This window comes from Patiria miniata, unplaced genomic scaffold, assembly GCF_015706575.1.
Source record: "Patiria miniata isolate m_02_andy unplaced genomic scaffold, ASM1570657v1 HiC_scaffold_13, whole genome shotgun sequence".
NCBI classification, from domain to species: Eukaryota; Metazoa; Echinodermata; class Asteroidea; order Valvatida; family Asterinidae; genus Patiria; species Patiria miniata.
In genome coordinates this window covers 6,630,686-6,652,175 of record NW_024037051.1, presented here as the reverse complement: position 1 = coordinate 6,652,175, position 21,490 = coordinate 6,630,686, and the positions used below count along the sequence as shown (strand labels likewise).

Sequence of the window (21,490 nt, the reverse complement as noted above, 5' to 3'; positions counted from 1 at the left end):
TTATATTACTGCACCTGCAAGTAGTTTGTTCTTTATTATCCACAGCATGTAAAGCCTCCAACATCACTTGAAGTAGTTATGTTTTTCATTCTGATTTTTTTTCTCTCCCAGTTCAGCGATGACGGAGCCAAGAGCTTAAACTCGACCAACACTCACCACATCCCCTACTGGCTAAACTACAGTTTCTACCTCTCTCCAAGCCAGCGACATCGCAACTTCTCATCAGCCCAGTCCCACTTCATACCAAAGTTCAGACTCCCAACAAAAAGGGTAAATATGAAGTCTATAGTAGCATGCAGAATAAAAAATGTTTTATTTTTTAATAATTTTAATAATTAATAGTTGGTTTTCATAAATGAAGGTTTGGGTACTACAAACCCCATTTCTGGCTCTTTTTACGTTTGTTGTGTTCTTGTTTTTATACACTTGTAGCAGTTCCCCACTTATTATATTTTCCAAGCGTTTATGAAGGACATTTCTAAAAAGACCAATTCACTTTACATTATCAAAAAGCAAGAAGGAACCAGGAAATACATAAGCACATGCACAAAAAAATTACAAACAATTAAGTGAACAAGCAGTCGTCCTTTCTTTTTCTTTAAAAAAGAAACCTTTCGAAAGTTTCTTAACACACTGCACATTTGGAGCAGCACCAACGTTTACAGGTAAATTTATCCACAATCCCCCCCCCAAAAAAAAATCATCGAAAAATATTTGTAATATGTATGCTTAAATGTGCAGGGGTACTCAAAATTATGGAGTAACATTTTTTGTATAAAGTTGGTTGGAACCTGTATTTCAACAACATTCGGCAATTCCGTGTTAACTTGGTAAAAGGTATTTTAACTGTTTGTTTAATGATAATGTCAAAATCTCATGCTTATGAAATAGTTTACTGGTACATGTAGATTCATATTGTACACGATTAGGTAGGAAGCGCTTTCTACCCAGTTGATATTTCTTTGGAAGATTTTACTCATTCAATCTTATTTTCATCTCAGAGGTTTTGAATGGGGAGAGATCATTCTTCCATTTCTCCCATGTGATTCCCTCTTTTCTTTGGACATCACCAAGATATTTCCCATTTAAATTGGAGTATGCACAACTGTTATACCACCAGGCACCTTGGCGAAATTCAGCACACTGTATGGTAGAGTGTGGGTCATTGTCTCTGTCCTTGGTTGTGAATTCCTGCTTGTTGTGGTACATCAGAGAGTCACCTGCAAAGAAAGAGTTTTCTAATCCAAACATATTCCACATGTAATAATCTCCCTCACATTGGCATTGTAGTCTTTAAAAGATGCATTTTCTCGTAAATAACTGTGGTTTTTATTTTGAAAATATCATCTTTGCTCACAATTAGTCAATCAGAAGTCATTAAAACAAACTGTGTGACTCAAACTGGACCCAAGTGACCCAAGACTCAACAGACATGACTCAACTGTTGACTGTCTCTTACCAGCAGTTCCAGAGTAGCCTCCTACTGATAGCCTGTAGTTATCACTAGCACTGGCAATGCTGAAGGAGTCATAGACAGCATACGCAGTGTTGTTTTCAAAATCTGAGAGATCAACACGAAGTTGGTAGTTGCCTTGACTGGTAAGGTAATGCAGGTTGTTGTTGCCAAGCCAAAACTCCCTGTCGGGTTCCCCAAAGCCTTCCCGGTAGCTGGCAAAGTCACGATAAAAGTCCACTGACCCATCCTTCCTACGCTGAAACACCTATTAACAGATTTCCAGTTTGTGTTTTACAGTCAATGTGCATTCAGGATAGTTCATGTAATCTTTTTTATTTTTTAAATCTAATTTTAGGTAACTTGAAGTGTTTTGTCAGATCAGCAGTCATCAAGTTTCAAACAGCTCCAGCCAATGTCAGCCATTTGAGCAATACCATGTGACCACTTTTGATTGCCTTTACTGTCTTGGATAATTATGTGTTAGGTCTTATTTACCGTCCATCCACCGTTGTCTGTGTCCATGTCGCAATAAACCTGTATCGGAGCAATGGAGCCAACAGGTTTGATTATGTACACACCACTGATCTCTCCTGATTCCAGATAGCCTAAACAGTCCTTGGGAAAGTACTCTGTAAAACAAAGTAGAATAAAATATTGCAGGGAAGGCCATCATCCACATTTTAAGTTTTATTTATACATGTATAAGGCATGAGAAGGAGGCTGGTATTGTAATGCAGACAATTTCTCTTTCTTCGGTCAAACAGTCAAATAGAAATAATACTTGTCATGACTCCTAAACTATACGATTAATAGAAAACTGGCCAAGTTATAGTAATATTTTACCAATGTTCTTATGATTTATGTATTTTCTCCCACATTCTCCAGCCAAATTTAGCCTAACTTTTTGGTCCAATGGTTTACACAGATTTTGGTCAGTGGTCACCCAGCGGTCAGCAGTTGTATTTGAGTTACTTTTTTACAACCATTAAATGCAATTGTCATATTTTGCAGGACAAATTATTATGCAGTGAAATATTTGTAAGTGGTCTTATTTGTACAAGTACAAAAAGAACATGATTGCTGTTTTTGTTAAGGCTACTTGCTATGCTCGAGTTGCAGCGTCTCCAACTGTAATCTGATATCTCTTAATGCAGAGGAAACAATGTCTTGATGATTGGACAGTGCTGCTTGCATGTCTTCCATTTGGCGTTTTGTGTCTTGTAGCTCTGAGAGAATCCTGTCCTGATTACTGCTCACTACAGTGTCTGTACAACCAGGAGGGTTGATGTTGATTTCCGGGCTGCACACACATCTTTCTGCATCACTGTAGTTACGATCACTTTTGTGACCTGCATCTGACTCTTGGGTAGCATCACTGTTCACCATAGGCAATGGTTTTACAATTAAAAGCAGCAAAGCAATGTGGAGGAAAAGGCTTGTGATAATGATGTTGAGCATTCCCATTTTGGACACACTGTTATGGAGATATACAAGACTTATGAGCACAAAAAAGCTTGATAACTGTCTTATGTTGAAAGGAAATACAGTCAAACGGGAAGCAGGATATTGGATAGGGCATGACTGCTGTCCAATTAAAGTGGCAGGTTCATGCTGATTTGATCTCGACCAACTGTTTTTAATGTTCCTTACTTTGTGCCGTAGTTTAAGCCAGCTGTTAAATATGGCTTTGTTATAATGCTATTTTTGATAAACTTCAAGCTTTACGTGTCAGTGTTTGTTAATTCTTTAAGTCAACCTCTTCATCAAATCTGTAAATCAACAAATTGGTTTAGAAATGCAAACCTTTTCATCTCACAATGAAAAAAATGCCTTTGATCTTGTGAATCCCATCTCTTAAACTTAAAAATAAAACCTGTCATCTTACTAATTGCAAGCACATAGAACATCAAGCAAGTAGTCTCCCTTTTAAGGGTAAACACCGGACAACACAGTTAAGATGACAACCCTAACAGGAAGTTCCATTGGCAAGTGCAAGCTATCCATGGGGCACTGTTTAATGATCAGTAAAGAAAACTGTCAACACTATTGACACACACACACATTTTGAGGGGGGACATTGTTTGGTCCCCCCACACTTTTTCTTCCCCGAATAAAAATATTGTAGCCTACAATAATTATTCTATTGCTCAGAATACATGTAGCTGATTCAATTACTCAAAACTCAAAACTTTCACAGATGATCTTTCGCTCAAATTGGTTTTAGTGATCAGAAATTGCCTCAGATCACACCACAGAAATTGCTATTCTTTAACTGCATGTCTCACCAACTATATCCCCCATTTACATTTAACTCCCCACATTTTCATCCCCAACACTACGCCCTACCCGATCTATGATCGGGTCAACCAGCTTGTGTTTTATATTGACAGTATTAGGGATATTATTTGTCTGTTTCTCTCTATGTATTTAATCAATTCACATCAAGCATCACACAAAAAAAAATCAATTTTTGTACAAAAAGGAAGGTGTGGAGAAGGCCAGAAAAGGGGGAAAACTTTTTTTCACAAAAAGTTGAATCTGCCAATAAAATCATGGAATGGTTTTGTGAAGCATTCTTCCGCATATACAATTATGAATTGAGAACCATGAACTACAGTTGTTTCCTAAATAAAGTGGTTATTCGCTTCTTAAAATAAAGAAATACATGCACTCTGAGTCAGAATTTTTTGCATGTTGTGTGTTATAGACTGACTTAAGTGCTAACCTGTGTTTAGGCCAAAAAATAAGTCGGTCTCTGGTCAACGCGCGCGTCGATTTTAATCATGCGCGTCAATCTTTTTTTTCCCAAAATGTTCCGCGGTAGCTCCAACAGCGCCCTCTATTGCCGCACCTGCTCAATTTTATTTTTTTTACCAAAGAGCACCATGGAATGGGAAATTGCGCCAAGGCAAATGATCGAGAGCACCAAGGCAAATTATGGAGGACACCAATGTACATGAGGACACCAAAGAAGCAAAATAGTACCCCACCTTGTCTGTACAATCCAAGCTTGAAGAAAAAAAAAAAGGAAAAAAAAAAAAAAAGCCGCGTCCCCGCGTCAGTTCCGGAACTTTGGTCAGACCAGAGACCGAATATTTTTTTTTTTTGGCCTGGAAATATGTATGTTTTGAAACCCTCTGGTGTTAACAATTTTTTGTCATCTGTGCGACTGGGAATTATTTTTATTTTATGCCTGCGCAAAAACATCAATGTAAGCATTGAAGAATTGGAACTGAAAATATATAAAAGCTTTGTAATAATTTTTTCTGTTTTAAATATGTATTTTATTCCATGGTGGAAAGATTAATTATCAAGGTCACCTGTGGCCATCACTTGGTGAAGATCTGTGTGCAACTTAGGCCAAGTTCGCGCAAGGACTATAGTTGAACAATGGTTAACTAACGTTTGCCCGAACTCTGTCTAGTCAACGGTGGTTGACTACGCTAGTCGACTATTTGGAACCAGCCTACTGGGGTTGGTTCCCTCGCCGCGCTGGTAACCAATAGCCGCGCACATTCATCATAACGCTAGCAGAGAGCCAGGATCCAGAAATGTTGCGATGACATTTTGACCAGCGTTTGACTAGAGACGTTCGCACGTTGCTATCAGTGCGCAGGCGTAAGGTACGTCACAAATCAACCACTAGTCGACTAATAATCCTTGCCCGAACTTGGCCTTAATTGGGAAGTACTTAAACTATTTCTGGGGTCTGTCTCATGCACAAAGTAATGGTTTTCTAGTGCATGAGAGTTTGTGGGGACAGACTCCGCGTGGGAAAGCTCTCGGGTACCAATGAATGGGTGTAGCAGATGGGAAGTAGTTTGCTGTGTAGAAATGAATACGAGCTATCTCTCTGTACAAAATTATATTTGAGGACTTAGCCTGTGGGAAAGAATTTGCCTGCAGTTAATGCTATGGGTTTCTAATGATCTACTCTGTATAGGCAAATGCTTACTCTTACTGTGTACAGTGGAGATTCAGGTTGCTGTTGGGAGGTTTTGCACTGCTGTGGGCTGTGTACTTAGCTTATGCTGTTCATCTGAATACAATACTCTAAAGGCTTGTAGTGGGATCGCAACAATACAATAGTTTACTTTCAGAGTGTACATCCATCAAAATGTCCCCGCCCCCCTCTAAAACTGATAAATCGAGAATTTATTGAGAAATACAAGATTTTTTGGGGAAAAATATGTTTTGCCCCCCTCTAGAAAAAATCCTGGCGACGCCCATGGAGCTTGGGGACCCCTCCCCGGATCCGCGCCCGCACCTCCTCGATCGTTTTGCGCAACACATGATCGAGAAGTGTGCAATGACACTTGGCCTCCGAAAATCAAAAGTTGGTGGGGGGGGGGGGGGGGGGTGTCATACTATACTTTCAATGGGGGCGCTGTTCAAATCCGACGATTTTTTACACTAGGCCTATATCACAGAATATGCATATATTGCAGGGCAGTGGCATAGAGGAGGGGGGGGGGTGTTGCAGAGTGGCAAATTGCAACAGCGGCCCTAGTGTAATGCGGTGCATGTACTGGTGTAATGTTGTCTACATTATAACGTTTTTTTTGGAAATTAAGGATGAGTACTTATTATTTCATATTATTTTTCACGAAAATAATGTTTGATAACAGGCTGACGAAGGACTGTTGGGAACAGCGAACGGAATATGCATGTAGGCCTCATTATACAGTGTTAGCAAACAAATCCGTAAATCCGTTTTCTTTTTAAAAACGTCCTTACGATTTTAAAATAGTAGTAGGGGAGTTGAGAATCTGTGTCGGTCCACATTCAAAGAGTAGAAGTCAGGCGCGGAACCCATGAGAGAGGTTTGAACCCCCCCCCGCGCCAATCCTTCACCCACGTTCTGACGCACACAAAAAATGTACATCCATCACATTTATAATAATGATAAGGTCCGCCTGTCCGCACCAATCGGATATAAACATCTCTAACGGGCCTGACCCCTCCCCCCGCCAAAATTCCAGGATCCGCCCCTGCACGCCTGATGTCTTTTTCAAAAAAGGCCTGCATAATAATAGTTTCCATTGTTGCGTAACGAGAAGTACGTTTGGCACACGTAGGCCTACGACTAACGAGGCTGCCGAATACAATTTTCCAAAGAAATGAAAACAGTGGGCTCATTATTGCCCGAAATGTCAACTTCTTTTCGTCCATGGAGCCCAAACAGATGGACCCACCAATGTGCCACGTTTCTTCGCCTACTACTTTTGAGAAGAACTCTAAGAAAGCCGAATGGCCTAGTGGTTAGATTCGCCGTCCAGGCATCGCGCGGGGCACGGGTTCGAATCCCCTCGGTGTCTTTTTGGTTTTAATCGCACTCGTTCTGTAATTATATAAGATGTTTAATTTCCCGTCGTAGAATACCAACAGTACCTTAGCTTAACCGGTAAGCACTGCTGCTGGTACTGTCCGCGAGTTCCAGGTTGGCGCCTTCGTACAGGTTCAGGGCATTTGGTCCACTCGGAGGATCAGGGCTTAGGGGCCGCCCTGTTCCTCCCTTAGCTCTTTGCTTTTACATGGTGCCTGGCCCTCCGGGGTTACATGGATGGATAGGGAAGGAAGTGTGTATTGGTCGGGGACGCCGAGACCCCAGAAGAGAACTAAGGGATCGGCTGGGGCATTGTTATGGCTCAGACCGATCCCTGAAAGCTTGACTAGCACATAACTTTTTGATTTTGTTATCCTCTATCTTTGATACGTTGGTTTAGTTTGATATTTACATCTGCTCGGTAGATGTACGGTAGTTTTGAAAACGAAACAGAGGTCTATGTCATAAATCAATTCATAATTGACTATAAATAAAACGGAGTTTCGTTGGATCAATATGACTACCATTATTAATGGCGCAATTTCCAATAGACGTAAAAACGCCATATTATACCGGGGAAAAATAAAGATGCACATTGTAATATAAACATTATGTACAACATTATATAAACATTATGTACAACTCCTCCCCTGCTCTGACACCAAAAAGTAAAGCTATTCTACAGCGGTTATTAACACTAGGCCTATATCACAGAATATGCATATACCCCTAACAAAGCTGCCGATGTCCGTATTTTGGTGCAAAGCGGACATTATTACCAGTAAACAGTTTAAGCGTGTCAGAAAGGGGGGGGGGGTTCGCATTTTTTTCATGGAATTCTATGAATTGTTTTTTTTTGGACAGAACTGGGCATGGGCATCGCGAGGGGGAAAGGAGGGGGCGCTTGCCTCCCCCCCTCCCCCCGGAAAAGGAAAGAAAAAAAAGGGGGGGGGGGAAAGAAGAAAAATAGGGGGAAAAAAGAGAGGAAAAGAGGCGCGAAGTCATAGTGGTGTAAATTTAACGAGTTGGGGGGATCAAAAATGTACCTGCCACCCTCTTTAACTGATAAATCGAGAATTTGTTGAGAAATACAAGAATTTTTGGTGAAATTTTTTTTGCCCCCCTCTAGAAAAAATCCTGGCCACGCCCATGGAGATGGGGGACCCCCCTCCCCCAGATCCGCGACTGCACCTCCTCGATCGTTTTGGGCAATGCATGATCAGGTAGTGTGCAATGACATCGGGGATGACCCTGCATTTCTTCAGAAGCTTTCGGCAGCAGCACGTGCCTTCCGCCGCAGTCTCCTGCAAGGCTAACCCCTTGCAATTTTTGTCAATTTTCGTCAAAAAAATGAAAATGCTCCAAACTTCCTGGGAGGACTCCTAAGGGACCCTGGAACATATTCCAACTCGATTTAGGGACAAATATATTATTAAAAAGAAATTTATATTTTAGCCAATTTTTATGAAAAATGTAAGGCTAACCCCTTGCAATTTTGTCAATTTTCGTCAAAAAAAAATGAAAATGCTCCAAACTTCCTGGGAGGACTCCTAAGGGACCCTGGAACACATTCCAACTCGATTTAGGGACAGATATATTATTAAAAAGAAATTTATATTTTAGCCAATTTTTATAAAAATGTTAGGCTAACATCTTGCAATTTTGTCAATTTTCGTCAAAAAAAATGAAAATGCTCCAAACTTCCTGGGAGGACTCCTAAGGGACCCTGGAACACATTCCAACTCGATTTAGGGACAGATATATTATTAAAAAGAAATTCATATTTTAGCCAATTTTTATGAAACATGTAGGGCTAACATCTTGCAATTTTTGTCAATTTTCTTCACAAAAAATGAAAATGCTCCAAACTTCCTGGAAGGACTCCTAAGGGACCCTGGAACACATTCCAACTCGATTTAGGGACAGATATATTATTAAAAAGAAATTTATATTTTAGCCAATTTTTATGAAAAATGTAAGAATAACCCCTTGCAATTAGGTCAATTTTCGTCAAAAAAATGAAAATGCTCCAAACTTCCTGGGAGGACTCCTAAGGGACCCTGGAACATATTCCAACTCGATTTAGGGACAGATATATTATTAAAAAGAAATTCATATTTTAGCCAATTGTTATGAAAAATGTAAGGTTAACCCCTTGCAATGTTTATCAATTTCGGTCAAAAAATGAAATTGTTCCAAACTTCCTGGGAGGACTCCTAAGGGACCCTGGAACACATTCCAACTCGATTGAGGGACAGATATATTATTAAAAAGAAATTTATATTTTAGCCAATTTTTATGAAAAATGTAAGGCTAACATCTTGCAATGTTTTTCAATTTTCTTCAAAAAAAAATGAAACTGCTCCAAAATTCCTGTAAGGACTCCTAAGTGACCCTGGAACACATTCCAACTCGATTTAGGGACAGATATATTATTAAAAAGAAATTCATATTTGAACCAATTGTTATGAAAATTGTAATGTTAACCCCTTGCAATGTTTATCAATTTCGGTCAAAAATGAAATTGCTCCAAACTTATGGGAAAGACTCGTAAGGTCCCCTGGAACGCATTCCAACTCGATTTAGGGACAGATATATATTTTAGCTAATTTTTATGAAAAATGTTAGGCTAATCAAACCCCTTGCAATTTTTGTCAATTTTCTTTCAAAAGTGAAAATGCTCCAAACCTCCTGGAAAGACTCGTAAAAGACTCGACAAATTGTTTTTCCCCCGTTAGAAAAAGTCCTGGCGACGCCCATGGAGGTGGGAACCCCCTCCCCCAGATCCGCGCCTGCACCTCCTCGATCGTTTTGCGCAACACATGATCGAGTAGTGTGCAATGACATCGGGGATGACCCTTCATTTTTTTCAGAAGCGTTCGGCAGCAACACGCGCCTTCCGCCGCCATCTCCTGCAGTTCCGTTCGGCTCTGAAAGGGAGTATTTGTTTTCGCGAGGCGTTTAATCTCATCCTCTCGAACAAAGCTGATGAAACTCGCCCCACACAATGACTTGTCGTGCCTTGTTGACATGATATGAACGTTTAGTTTAATTCCATTGATAAACAACAGGTTTATTTAATTAAGAATAAGAAGTAGGACATATTTTGACATGTAGCTCCAAAGTGAAAAAGTAAGGGGGTACATTTTGGGATTTTTATTTACAAAGTTGGGGTATACGTGCGTGACGATGCAGTATTTCGCTGATCTCTGAAAAATAGTTCAGTGCTGCCTTGCTGGATATTTGTTTCTCCTTTTACCGACATTCTAAGCGCCTATTTTACCCCCCTCAGGGTAGTGGGAAGGGGGGGGGGTGCAGAGTGGCAAATTGCAACGGGCTACAGATTTAAGAGCGAGCCAGGCGGGGACGCTGATAGAAGCAAAATCGGGGCGGCGACATGGCCGGTCGGAAAAAAAAGCGTGCACGTCAGACGGCAGGGATGAAGAGCGCCGCCTACGTGCGAGTGTGTGCTTGAGTGTCCGCTTTTGACAGTGCCCCTATGGGTGCAATAAATGATAAATGCACCCACTTCAGAAAGTCAGGAAAAATACTCACAATTTACTCTCCAAGGTGTTCGAGATACACATCAAAACTGAAGCTTATTTTAGCATCTTCCTTTTTTCTAATTTTTTGAGGGTAATCTGATGACCTTTGGGAGAAACTTTCACTCGAATATGATCACCCCTTAAAATAGTCCTGAAGCCCATTGCCATTTTAAAAAACGGTGCCTACACTCCATTGTGAAATAGAGCGCTTTTAGGGTCCCAATTACATCCAAATTACACAGAACTACAAGCGCAAAGTCCTGTGCACGGCTTCCACTCATATTTTTACAAACCCTCAAGTTCATGGCCCACAATACTCTCAAATACTGAAGATTTTGAGGGCATGCAAATCGTGATTTGGCCGGCGTAGGCAAATTTGGGCCCATTTACTGGTCTGCGACCCTAAAGATATTATGAAGTCCAAAGGACAATGGGGTCTGGTGAGCCGGACTACCTGCACCCTAAAACAGCTAAAGAAGCTTTCATTATGTCTTGATATACAGGCCATGATAAGTTACCCAGAATTCCATCCCCACCGTCCTTCACAAGATTCTGTGAAGCTCGTCAGCCCTTCCTGGCCAAGCGTCCTAGGCCCAAGCTGCAGGGCGGGGTACAAGCGAAGCGCTATGCACATCGGTGTCATGAACAGCGCACCTGGTGTAATGCGGTGCATGTCCTGGTGTAATGTTGTCTACATTTTAAAAGTCGTTTTTTTTGTTAGAAATTAAGGATGAGAACTTCCAGTTCATATCATTTTTCACGAAAATAATGTTTGATAACAGGCTGACGAAGGACTGTTGGGAACAGCGAACGGAATATGCATATAGGCCTGATATACAGTGTTGGTAAACAAATCCGTAAAAACAAATCGTTTTCTTTTTAAAGACGTCCGTACCATTTTTAAAATACATGTAGTAGTAGGGGAGTTGAGAATCTGTGTCTAAATACAAAGAGTAGAAGTCAGGCGTGGAACCCCTGAGAGAGGTTTGAACCCCCCGCCAACACCCCACCCACGTTCTGGCGCACACAAAAAATGTACATCTATAACAATTATAATAATAAGGTCCGTCTGTCCGCAACAATCGGTTATAAACATCTCTAACAGGCCTGACCCCCTCCCCCCACCCCGCTAAAATTCCAGGATCCGCCCCTGCACGCCTGATGTCTTTTTCAAAAAAGGCCTGCATAATAATAGTTTCCATTGTTGCGTAACGAGAAGCACGTTTAGCACACGTAGGCCTACGACTAACGAGGCTGCCGTATACAATTTTCCAAAGAAATGAAAACAGTGGGCTCATTATTGCCCGAAATGTCAACTCCTTTTCGTCCATGGAGCCCAAACAGATGGACCCACCAATGTGCCACGTTTCTCCGCCTATTATTTTTGAGAACTCTAAGAAAGCCGAATGGCCTAGTGGTTAGATTCGCCGTCCACGCATCGCGCGGGGCACGGGTTCGAATCCCCTCGATGTCTTTTTGGTTTTAATCGCACTCGTTCTGTAAATATATAAGATGTTTAATTTCCCGTCGTAGAATACCAACAGTACCTTAGCTTAACCGGTAAGCACTGCTGCTGGTACTGTCCGCGAGTTCCAGGTTGGCGCCTTCGTACAGGTTCAGGGCATTTGGTCCACTCGGAGGATCAGGGCTTAGGGGCCGCCCTGTTCCTCCCTTAGCTCTTTGCTTTTACATGGTGCCTGGCCCTCCGGGGTTACATGGATGGATAGGGAAGGAAGTGTGTATTGGTCGGGGACGCCGAGACCCCAGAAGAGAACTAAGGGATCGGCTGGGGCATTGTTATGGCTCAGACCGATCCCTGAAAGCTTGACTAGCACATAACTTTTTGATTTTGTTATCCTATATCTTTGATACGTTGGTTTAGTTTGATATTTACATCTGCTCGGTAGATGTACGGTAGTTTTGAAAACGAAACAGAGGTCTATGTCATGAATCAATTCATAATTGACTATAAATAAAACGGAGTTTCGTTGGATCAATATGACTACCATTATTAATGGCGCAATTTCCAATAGACGTAAAAACGCCATATTATACCGGGGAAAAATAAAGATGCACATTGTAATATAAACATTATGTACAACATTATATAAACATTATGTACAACTCCTCCCCTGCTCTGACACCAAAAAGTAAAGCTATTCTACAGCGGTTATTAACACTAGGCCTATATCACAGAATATGCATATACCCCCTAACAAAGCTGCCGATGTCCGTATTTTGGTGCAAAGCGGACATTATTGCCAGTAAACAGTTTAAACGTGTCAGAAAGGGGGGGGGGTTCGCATTTTTTTCATGGAATTCTAAGAATTGTTTTTTTGGACAGAACTGGGCATGGGCATCGCGAGGGGGAAAGGAGGGGGTGCTTGCCCCCCCCCCCCCCCCGGAAAAGAAAAGAAAAAAAAGGGGGGGAGAAGAAAAATAGGGGGAAAAAAAAGAGAGAAAAAGAGGCGCGAAGTCATAGTGGTGTAAATTTAACGAGTTGGGGGGATCCAAAATGTACCTGCCACCCTCTTTAACTGATAAATCGAGAATTTGTTGAGAAATACAAGAATTTTTGGTGAAATTTTTTTTGCCCCCTCTAGAAAAAAATCCTGGCCACGCCCATGGAGATGGGGGACCCCCCTCCCCCAGATCCGCGACTGCACCTCCTCGATCGTTTTGCGCAATGCATGATAAGGTAGTGTGCAATGACATCGGGGATGACCCTGCATTTCTTCAGAAGCTTTCGGCAGCAGCACGTGCCTTCCGCCGCAGTCTCCTGCAAGGCTAACCCCTTGCAATTTTTGTCAATTTTCTTCACAAAAATGAAAATGCTCCAAACTTCCTGGGAGTACTCCTAAGGGACCCTGGAACACATTCCAACTCGATTTAGGGACAGATATATTATCAAAAAGAAATTTATATTTTAGCCAATTGTTATAAAAATGTAAGGCTAACATCTTGCAATTTTTGTCAATTTTCGTCAAAAAAATGAAAATGCTCCAAACTTCCTGGAAGGACTCCTAAGGGACCCTGGAACACATTCCAACTCGATTTAGGGACAGATATATTATTAAAAAGAAATTTATATTTTAGCCAGTTTTTATGAAAAATGTAAGGCTAACATCTTGCAATTTTTGTCAATTTTCGTCACAAAAAAATGAAAATGCTCCAAACTTCCTGTGAGGATTTTTTAGGGACCCTGGAACACATTCCAACTCGATTTAGGGACAGATATATTATTAAAAAGAAATTTATATTTTAGCCAGTTTTTATGAAAAATGTAAGGCTAACATCTTGCAATTTTTGTCAATTTTCGTCACAAAAAATGAAAATGCTCCAAACTTCCTGTGAGGACTCCTTATGGACCCTGGAACACATTCCAACTCGATTGAGGGACAGATATATTATTAAAAAGAAATTTATATTTTAGCCAATTTTTATATAAATGTAAGGCTAACATCTTGCAATATTTGTCAATTTTCTTCAAAAAAAATGAAAATGCTCCAAAATTCCTGGGAGGACTCCTAAGGGACCCTGGAACACATTCCAACTCGATTTAGGGACAGATATATTATTTAAAAGAAATTTAAATTTTAGCCAATTTTTATGAAAAATGTAAGGCTAACCCCTTGCAATTTTGTCAATTTTCGTCAAAAAAATGAAAATGCTCCAAACTTCCTGGGAGGACTCCTAAGGGACCCTGGAACACATTCCAACTCGATTTAGGGACAGATATATTATTAAAAAGAAATTTATATTTTAGCCAATTTTTATGAAAAATGGAAGGCTAACATCTTGCAATGTTGTTCAATTTTCTTCAAAAAAAATGAAACTGCTCCAAACTTCCTGTAAGGACTCCTAAGGGACCCTGGAACACATTCCAACTCGATTTAGGGACAGATATATTATTAAAAAGAAATTCATATTTGAGCCAATTGTTATGAAAAATGTAAGGTTAACCCCTTGCAATGTTTATCAATTTCGGTCAAAAAATGAAATTGCTCCAAACTTCCGGGAAAGACTCGTAAGGTCCCCTGGAACGCATTCCAACTCGATTTAGGGACAGATATATATTTTAGCTAATTTTTATGAAAAATGTTAGGCTAACCAACCCCTTGGAATTTTTGTCAATTTTCTTTCAAAAGTGAAAATGCTCCAAACCTCCTGGAAAGACTCGTAAAAGACTCGACAAATTGTTTTTCCCCTGTTAGAAAAAGTCCTGGCGACGCCCATGGAGGTGGGGGACCCCCCTCCCCCAGATCCGCGCCTGCACCTCCTCGATCGTTTTGCGCAACACATGATCGAGTAGTGTGCAATGACATCGGGGATGACCCTTCATTTTTTCAGAAGCGTTTGGCAGCAGCGCGCGCCTTCCGCCGCCATCTCCTGCAGTTCCGTTCGGCTCTGAAAGGGAGTATTTGTTTTCGCGAGGCGATTAATCTCATCCTCTCGAACAAAGCTGATGAAACTCGCCCCACACAATGATTTGTCGTGCCTTGTCGACATGATATGAACGTTTAGTTTAATTCCATTGATAAACAACAGGTTTATTTAATTAAGAATAAGAAGTAGGACATATTTTTGACATGTAGTTCCAAAGTGAAAAAGTAAGGAGGTACATTGTGGGATTTTTATTTACAAAGTTGGGGTATACGTGCGTGACGATGCAGTATTTCGCTGATCTCTGAAAAATAGTTCAGTGCTGCCTTGCTGGATATTTGTTTCTCCTTTTACCGACATTCTAAGCGCCTATTTTACCCCCCTCAGGGAAGTGGGAAGGGGGGGGGGGTGAAGAGTGGCAAATTGCAACGGGCTACAGATTTTAAGAGCGAGCCAGGCGGGGAGGCTGATAGAAGCAAAATCGGGGCGGCGACATGGCCGGTCTGAAAAAAGCGTGCACGTCAGACGGCAGGGATGAAGAGCGCCGCCTACGTGCGAGTGTGTGCATGAGTGTCCGCTTTTGACAGTGCCCCTATGGGTGCAATAAATGATAAATGCCCCCACTTCAGAAAGTCAGGAAAAATACTCACAATTTACTCTCCAAGGTGTTCGAGATACACATCAAAACTGAAGCTTATTTTAGCATCTTCCTTTTTTCTAATTTTTTTAAGGGTAATCTGATGACCTTTGGGAGAAACTTTCATTCGAATATGATCACCCCTTAAAATAGTCCTGAAGCCCATCGCCATTTTAAAAAACGGTGCCTACACTCCATTGTGAAATAGAGCGCTTTTAGGGTCCCAATTTCATCCAAATTACACAGAACTGCAAGCGCAAAGTCCTGTGCACGGCTTCCACTCATAGTTTTTACAAACCCTCAAGTTCATGGCCCACAATACTCTCAAATACTGAAGATTTTGAGGGCATGCAAATCGTGATTTGGCCGGCGTAGGCAAATTTGGGCCCATTTACTGGTCTGCGACCCTAAAGATATTATGAAGTCCAAAGGACAATGGGGTCTGGGGAGCCGGACTACCTGCACCCTAAAACAGCTAAAGAAACTTTCATTATGTCTTGATATACAGGCCATGATAAGTTACCCAGAATTCCATCCCCACCGTCCTTCACAAGATTCTGTGAAGCTCGTCAGCCCTTCCTGGCCAAGCGTCCTAGGCCCAAGCTGCAGGGCGGGGTACAAGCGAAGCGCTATGCACATCGGTGTCATGAACAGCGCACCTGGTGTAATGCGGTGCATGTCCTGGTGTAATGTTGTCTACATTTTAAAAGTCGTTTTTTTTGTTAGAAATTAAGGATGAGAACTTCCAGTTCATATCATTTTTCACGAAAATAATGTTTGATAACAGGCTGACGAAGGACTGTTGGGAACAGCGAACGGAATATGCATATAGGCCTGATATACAGTGTTGGTAAACAAATCCGTAAAAACAAATCGTTTTCTTTTTAAAGACGTCCGTACCATTTTTAAAATACATGTAGTAGTAGGGGAGTTGAGAATCTGTGTCTAAATACAAAGAGTAGAAGTCAGGCGTGGAACCCCTGAGAGAGGTTTGAACCCCCCGCCAACACCCCACCCACGTTCTGGCGCACACAAAAAATGTACATCTATAACAATTATAATAATAAGGTCCGTCTGTCCGCAACAATCGGATATAAACATCTCTAACAGGCCTGACCCCCTCCCCCCACCCCGCTAAAATTCCAGGATCCGCCCCTGCACGCCTGATGTCTTTTTCAAAAAAGGCCTGCATAATAATAGTTTCCATTGTTGCGTAACGAGAAGCACGTTTAGCACACGTAGGCCTACGACTAACGAGGCTGCCGTATACAATTTTCCAAAGAAATGAAAACAGTGGGCTCATTATTGCCCGAAATGTCAACTCCTTTTCGTCCATGGAGCCCAAACAGATGGACCCACCAATGTGCCACGTTTCTCCGCCTATTATTTTTGAGAACTCTAAGAAAGCCGAATGGCCTAGTGGTTAGATTCGCCGTCCACGCATCGCGCGGGGCACGGGTTCGAATCCCCTCGGTGTCTTTTTGGTTTTAATCGCACTCGTTCTGTAATTATATAAGATGTTTAATTCTCGTCGTAGAATACCAACAGTACCTTAGCTTAACCGGTAAGCACTGCTGCTGGTACTGTCCGCGAGTTCCAGGTTGGCGCCTTCGTACAGGTTCAGGGCATTTGGTCCACTCGGAGGATCAGGGCTTAGGGGCCGCCCTGTTCCTCCCTTAGCTCTTTGCTTTTACATGGTGCCTGGCCCTCCGGGGTTACATGGATGGATAGGGAAGGAAGTGTGTATTGGTCGGGGACGCCGAGACCCCGGAAGAGAACTAAGGGATCGGCTGGGGCATTGTTATGGCTCAGACCGATCCCTGAAAGCTTGACTAGCACATAACTTTTTGATTTTGTTATCCTATATCTTTTATACTTTGGTTTAGTTTGATATTTACATCTGCTCGGTAGATGTACGGTAGTTTTGAAAACGAAACAGAGGTCTATGTCATGAATCAATTCATAATTGACTATAATTAAAACGGAGTTTCGTTGGATCAATATGACTACCATTATTAATGGCGCAATTTCCAATAGACGTAAAAACGCCATATTATACCGGGGAAAAATAAAGATGCACATTGTAATATAAACATTATGTACAACATTATATAAACATTATGTACAACTCCTCCCCTGCTCTGACACCAAAAAGTAAAACTATTCTACAGCGGTCATTAACACTAGGCCTATATCACAGAATATGCATATACCCCCTAACAAAGCTGCCGATGTCCGTATTTTGGTGCAAAGCGGACATTATTACCAGTAAACAGTTTAAGCGTGTCAGAAGGGGGGGGGTGTTCGCATTTTTTTCATGGAATTCTATGAATTGTTTTTTTTGGACAGAACTGGGCATGGGCATCGCGAGGGGGAAAGGAGGGGGCGCTTGCCCCCCCCCCCCCCCCCAGAAAAGGAAAGAAAAAAAAGGGGGGGGAAAAGAACAAAAATAGGGGAAAAAAAAAAGAAAAAAGAGAGGAAAAGAGGCGCGAAGTCATAGTGGTGTAAATTTAACGAGTTGGGGGGATCCAAAATGTACCTGCCACCCTCTTTAACTGATAAATCGAGAATTTGTTGAGAAAGACAAGAATTTTTCGGTGAATTTTTTTTTGCCCCCCTCTAGAAAAAATCCTGGCCACGCCCATGGAGGTGGGGGACCCCCCTCCCCCAGATCCACGACTGCACCTCCTCGATCGTTTTGCGCAATGCATGATCAGGTAGTGTGCAATGACATCGGGGATGACCCTGCATTTCTTCAGAAGCTTTCGGCAGCAGCACGTGCCTTCCGCCGCAGTCTCCTGCAAGGCTAACCCCTTGCAATTTTTGTCAATTTTCGTCAAAAAAATGAAACTGCTCCAAACTTCCTGGGAGGACTCCTAAGGGACCCTGGAACACATTCCAACTCGATTTAGGGACAGATATATTATTAAAAAGAAATTTATATTTTAGCCAATTTTTATAAAAAAGTAAGGCTAACATCTTGCAATTTTTGTCAATTTTCGTCAAAAAAAATGAAAATGCTCCAAACTTCCTGGGAGGACTCCTAAGGGACCCTGGAACACATTCCAACTCGATTTAGGGACAGATATATTATTAAAAAGAAATGTATATTTTAGCCAATTTTTATAAAAAAGTAAGGCTAACATCTTGCAATTTTTGTCAATTTTCGTCAAAAAAAAAATGAAAATGCTCCAAACTTCCTGGGAGAACTCCTAAGGGACCCTGGAACACATTCCAACTCGATTTAGGGACAGATATATTATTAAAAAGAAATTTATATTTTAGCCAATTTTTATGAAAAATGTAAGGCTAACATCTTGCAATTTTTGTCAATATTCTTCACAAAAAATGAAAATGCTCCAAACTTCCTGGAAGGACTCCTAAGGGACCCTGGAACACATTCCAACTCGATTTAGGGACAGATATATTATTAAAAAGAAATTTATATTTTAGGCAATTTTTATGAAAAATGTAAGGTTAACCCCTTGCAATGTTGATCAATTTCGGTCAAAAAATGAAAATGCTCCAAACTTCCTGGAAGGACTCCTAAGGGACCCTAGAACACATTCCAACTCGATTTAAGGACAGATATATTATTAAAAAGAAATGTATATTTTAGCCAATTTTTATGAAAAATGTAAGGCTAACCCCTTGCAATTTTGTCAATTTTCGTCAAAAAAATGAAAATGCTCCAAACTTCCTGGGAGGACTCCTAAGGGACCCTGGAACACATTCCAACTCGATTTAGGGACAGATATATTATTAAAAAGAAATTTATATTTTAGCCAATTTTTATAAAAATGTAAGGCTAACATCTTGCAATGTTTTTCAATTTTCTTCAAAAAAAATGAAACTGCTCCAAACTTCCTGTAAGGACTCCTAAGGGACCCTGGAACACATTCCAACTCGATTTAAGGACAGATATATTATTAAAAAGAAATGTATATTTTAGCCAATTTTTATGAAAAATGAAAGGCTAACCCCTTGCAATGTTTATCAATTTCGGTCAAAAAATGAAAATGCTACAAACTTCCTGGAAGGACTCCTAAGGGACCCTGGAACACATTCCAAATCGATTTAAGGACAGATATATTATTAAAAAGAAATGTATATTTTAGACAATTTTTATGAAAAATGTAAGGTTAACCCCTTGCAATTTTGTCAATTTTCGTCAAAAAAATGAAAATGCTCCAAACTTCCTGGGAGGACTCCTAAGGGACCCTGGAACACATTCCAACTCGATTTAGGGACAGATATATTATTAAAAAGAAATGTATATTTTAGCCAATTTTTATGAAAAATGTAAGGCTAACCCCTTGCAATTTTCTCAATTTTCGTCAAAAAAATGAAAATGCTCCAAAATTTCCTGGGAGGACTCCCAAGGGACCCAGGAACACATTCCAACTCGATTTAGGGACGGATATATTATTAAAAAGAAATTTATATTTTAGCCAATTTTTATAAAAATGTAGGGCTAACATCTTGCAATGTTTTTCAATTTTCTTCAAAAAAAAAATGAAACTGCTCCAAACTTCCTGTAAGGACTCCTAAGGGACCCTGGAACACATTCCAACTCGATTTAGGGACAGATATATTATTAAAAAGAAATGTATATTTTAGCCAATTTTTATGAAAAATGTAAGGCTAACCCCTTGCAATTTTGTCAATTTTCGTCAAAAAAAATGAAATTGCTCCAAACTTCCGGGAAAGACTCGTAAGGTCCCCTGGAACGCATTCCAACTCGATTTACGGACAGATATATATTTTAGCTAATTTTTATGAAAAATGTTAGGCTAACCAACCCCTTGCAATTTTTGTCAATTTTCTTTCAAAAGTGAAAATGCTCCAAACCTCCTGGAAAGACTCGTAAAAGACTCGACAAATTGTGTTTCCCCCGTTAGAAAAAGTCCTGGCGACGCCCATGGAGATGGGGGACCCCCCTCCCCCAGATCCGCGCCTGCACCTCCTCGATCGTTTTGCGCAACACATGATCGAGTAGTGTGCAATGACATCAGGGATGACCCTTCATTTTTTTCAGAAGCGTTCGGCAGCAGCACGCGCCTTCCGCTGCCATCTCCTGCAGTTCCGTTCGGCTCTGAAAGGGAGTATTTGTTTTCGCGAGGCGTTTAATCTCATCCTCTCGAACAAAGCTGATGAAACTCGCCCCACACAATGATTTGTCGTGCCTTGTCGACATGATATGAATGTTTAGTTTAATTCCATTGATAAACAACAGGTTGATTTAATTAAGAATAAGAAGTAGGACATATTTTTGACATGTAGTTCCAAAGTGAAAAAGTAAGGAGGTACATTTTGGGATTTTTATTTACAAAGTTGGGGTATACGTGCGTGACGATGCAGTATTTCGCTGATCTCTGAAAAATAGTTCAGTGCTGCCTTGCTGGATATTTGTTTCTCCTTTTACCGACATTCTAAGCGCCTATTTTACCCCCCTCAGGGAAGTGGGAAAGGGGGGGGGGGGGTGCAGAGTGGCAAATTGCAACGGGCTACAGATTTTAAGAGCGAGCCAGGCGGGGACGCTGATAGAAGCAAAATCGGGGCGGCGACATGGCCGGTCGGAAAAAAGCGTGCACGTCAGACGGCAGGGATGAAGAGCGCCGCCTACGTGCGAGTGTGTGCATGAGTGTCCGCTTTTGACAGTGCCCCTATGGGTGCAATAAATGATAAATGCCCCCACTTCAGAAAGTCAGCAAAAATACTCACAATTTACTCTCCAAGGTGTTCGAGATACACATCAAAACTGAAGCTTATTTTAGCATCTTCCTTTTTTCTAAATTTTTTGAGGGTAATCTGATGACCTTTGGGAGAAACTTTCATTCGAATATGATCACCCCTTAAAATAGTCCTGAAGCCCATCGCCATTTAAAAAAAACGGTGCCTACACTCCATTGTGAAATAGAGCGCTTTTAGGGTCCCAATTTCATCCAAATTACACAGAACTGCAAGCGCAAAGTCCTGTGCACGGCTCCACTCATAGTTTTTACAAACCCTCAAGTTCATGGCCCACAATACTCTCAAATACTGAAGATTTTGAGGGCATGCAAATCGTGATTTGGCCGGCGTAGGCAAATTTGGGCCCATTTACTGGTCTGCGACCCTAAAGATATTATGAAGTCCAAAGG

The 21,490-nt window shown here is 41.1% G+C and overlaps 1 protein-coding gene across 1 annotated transcript; it reads right to left on the bottom strand.

The window, feature by feature from the left end:
* Positions 1-610: 610 nt before the first annotated feature.
* Positions 611-2,842, bottom strand: LOC119721536 (fibrinogen-like protein A). Its single transcript, XM_038191615.1, has 4 exons — positions 2,560-2,842; positions 1,952-2,085; positions 1,460-1,721; positions 611-1,220 (listed from the first exon to the last, which is right to left on the bottom strand). Exons 1-4 carry the CDS (start codon positions 2,840-2,842, stop codon positions 973-975), a joined length of 927 nt encoding a protein of 308 aa, XP_038047543.1. The 3' UTR covers positions 611-972.
* Between the last annotated feature and the right edge of the window lie 18,648 nt (positions 2,843-21,490).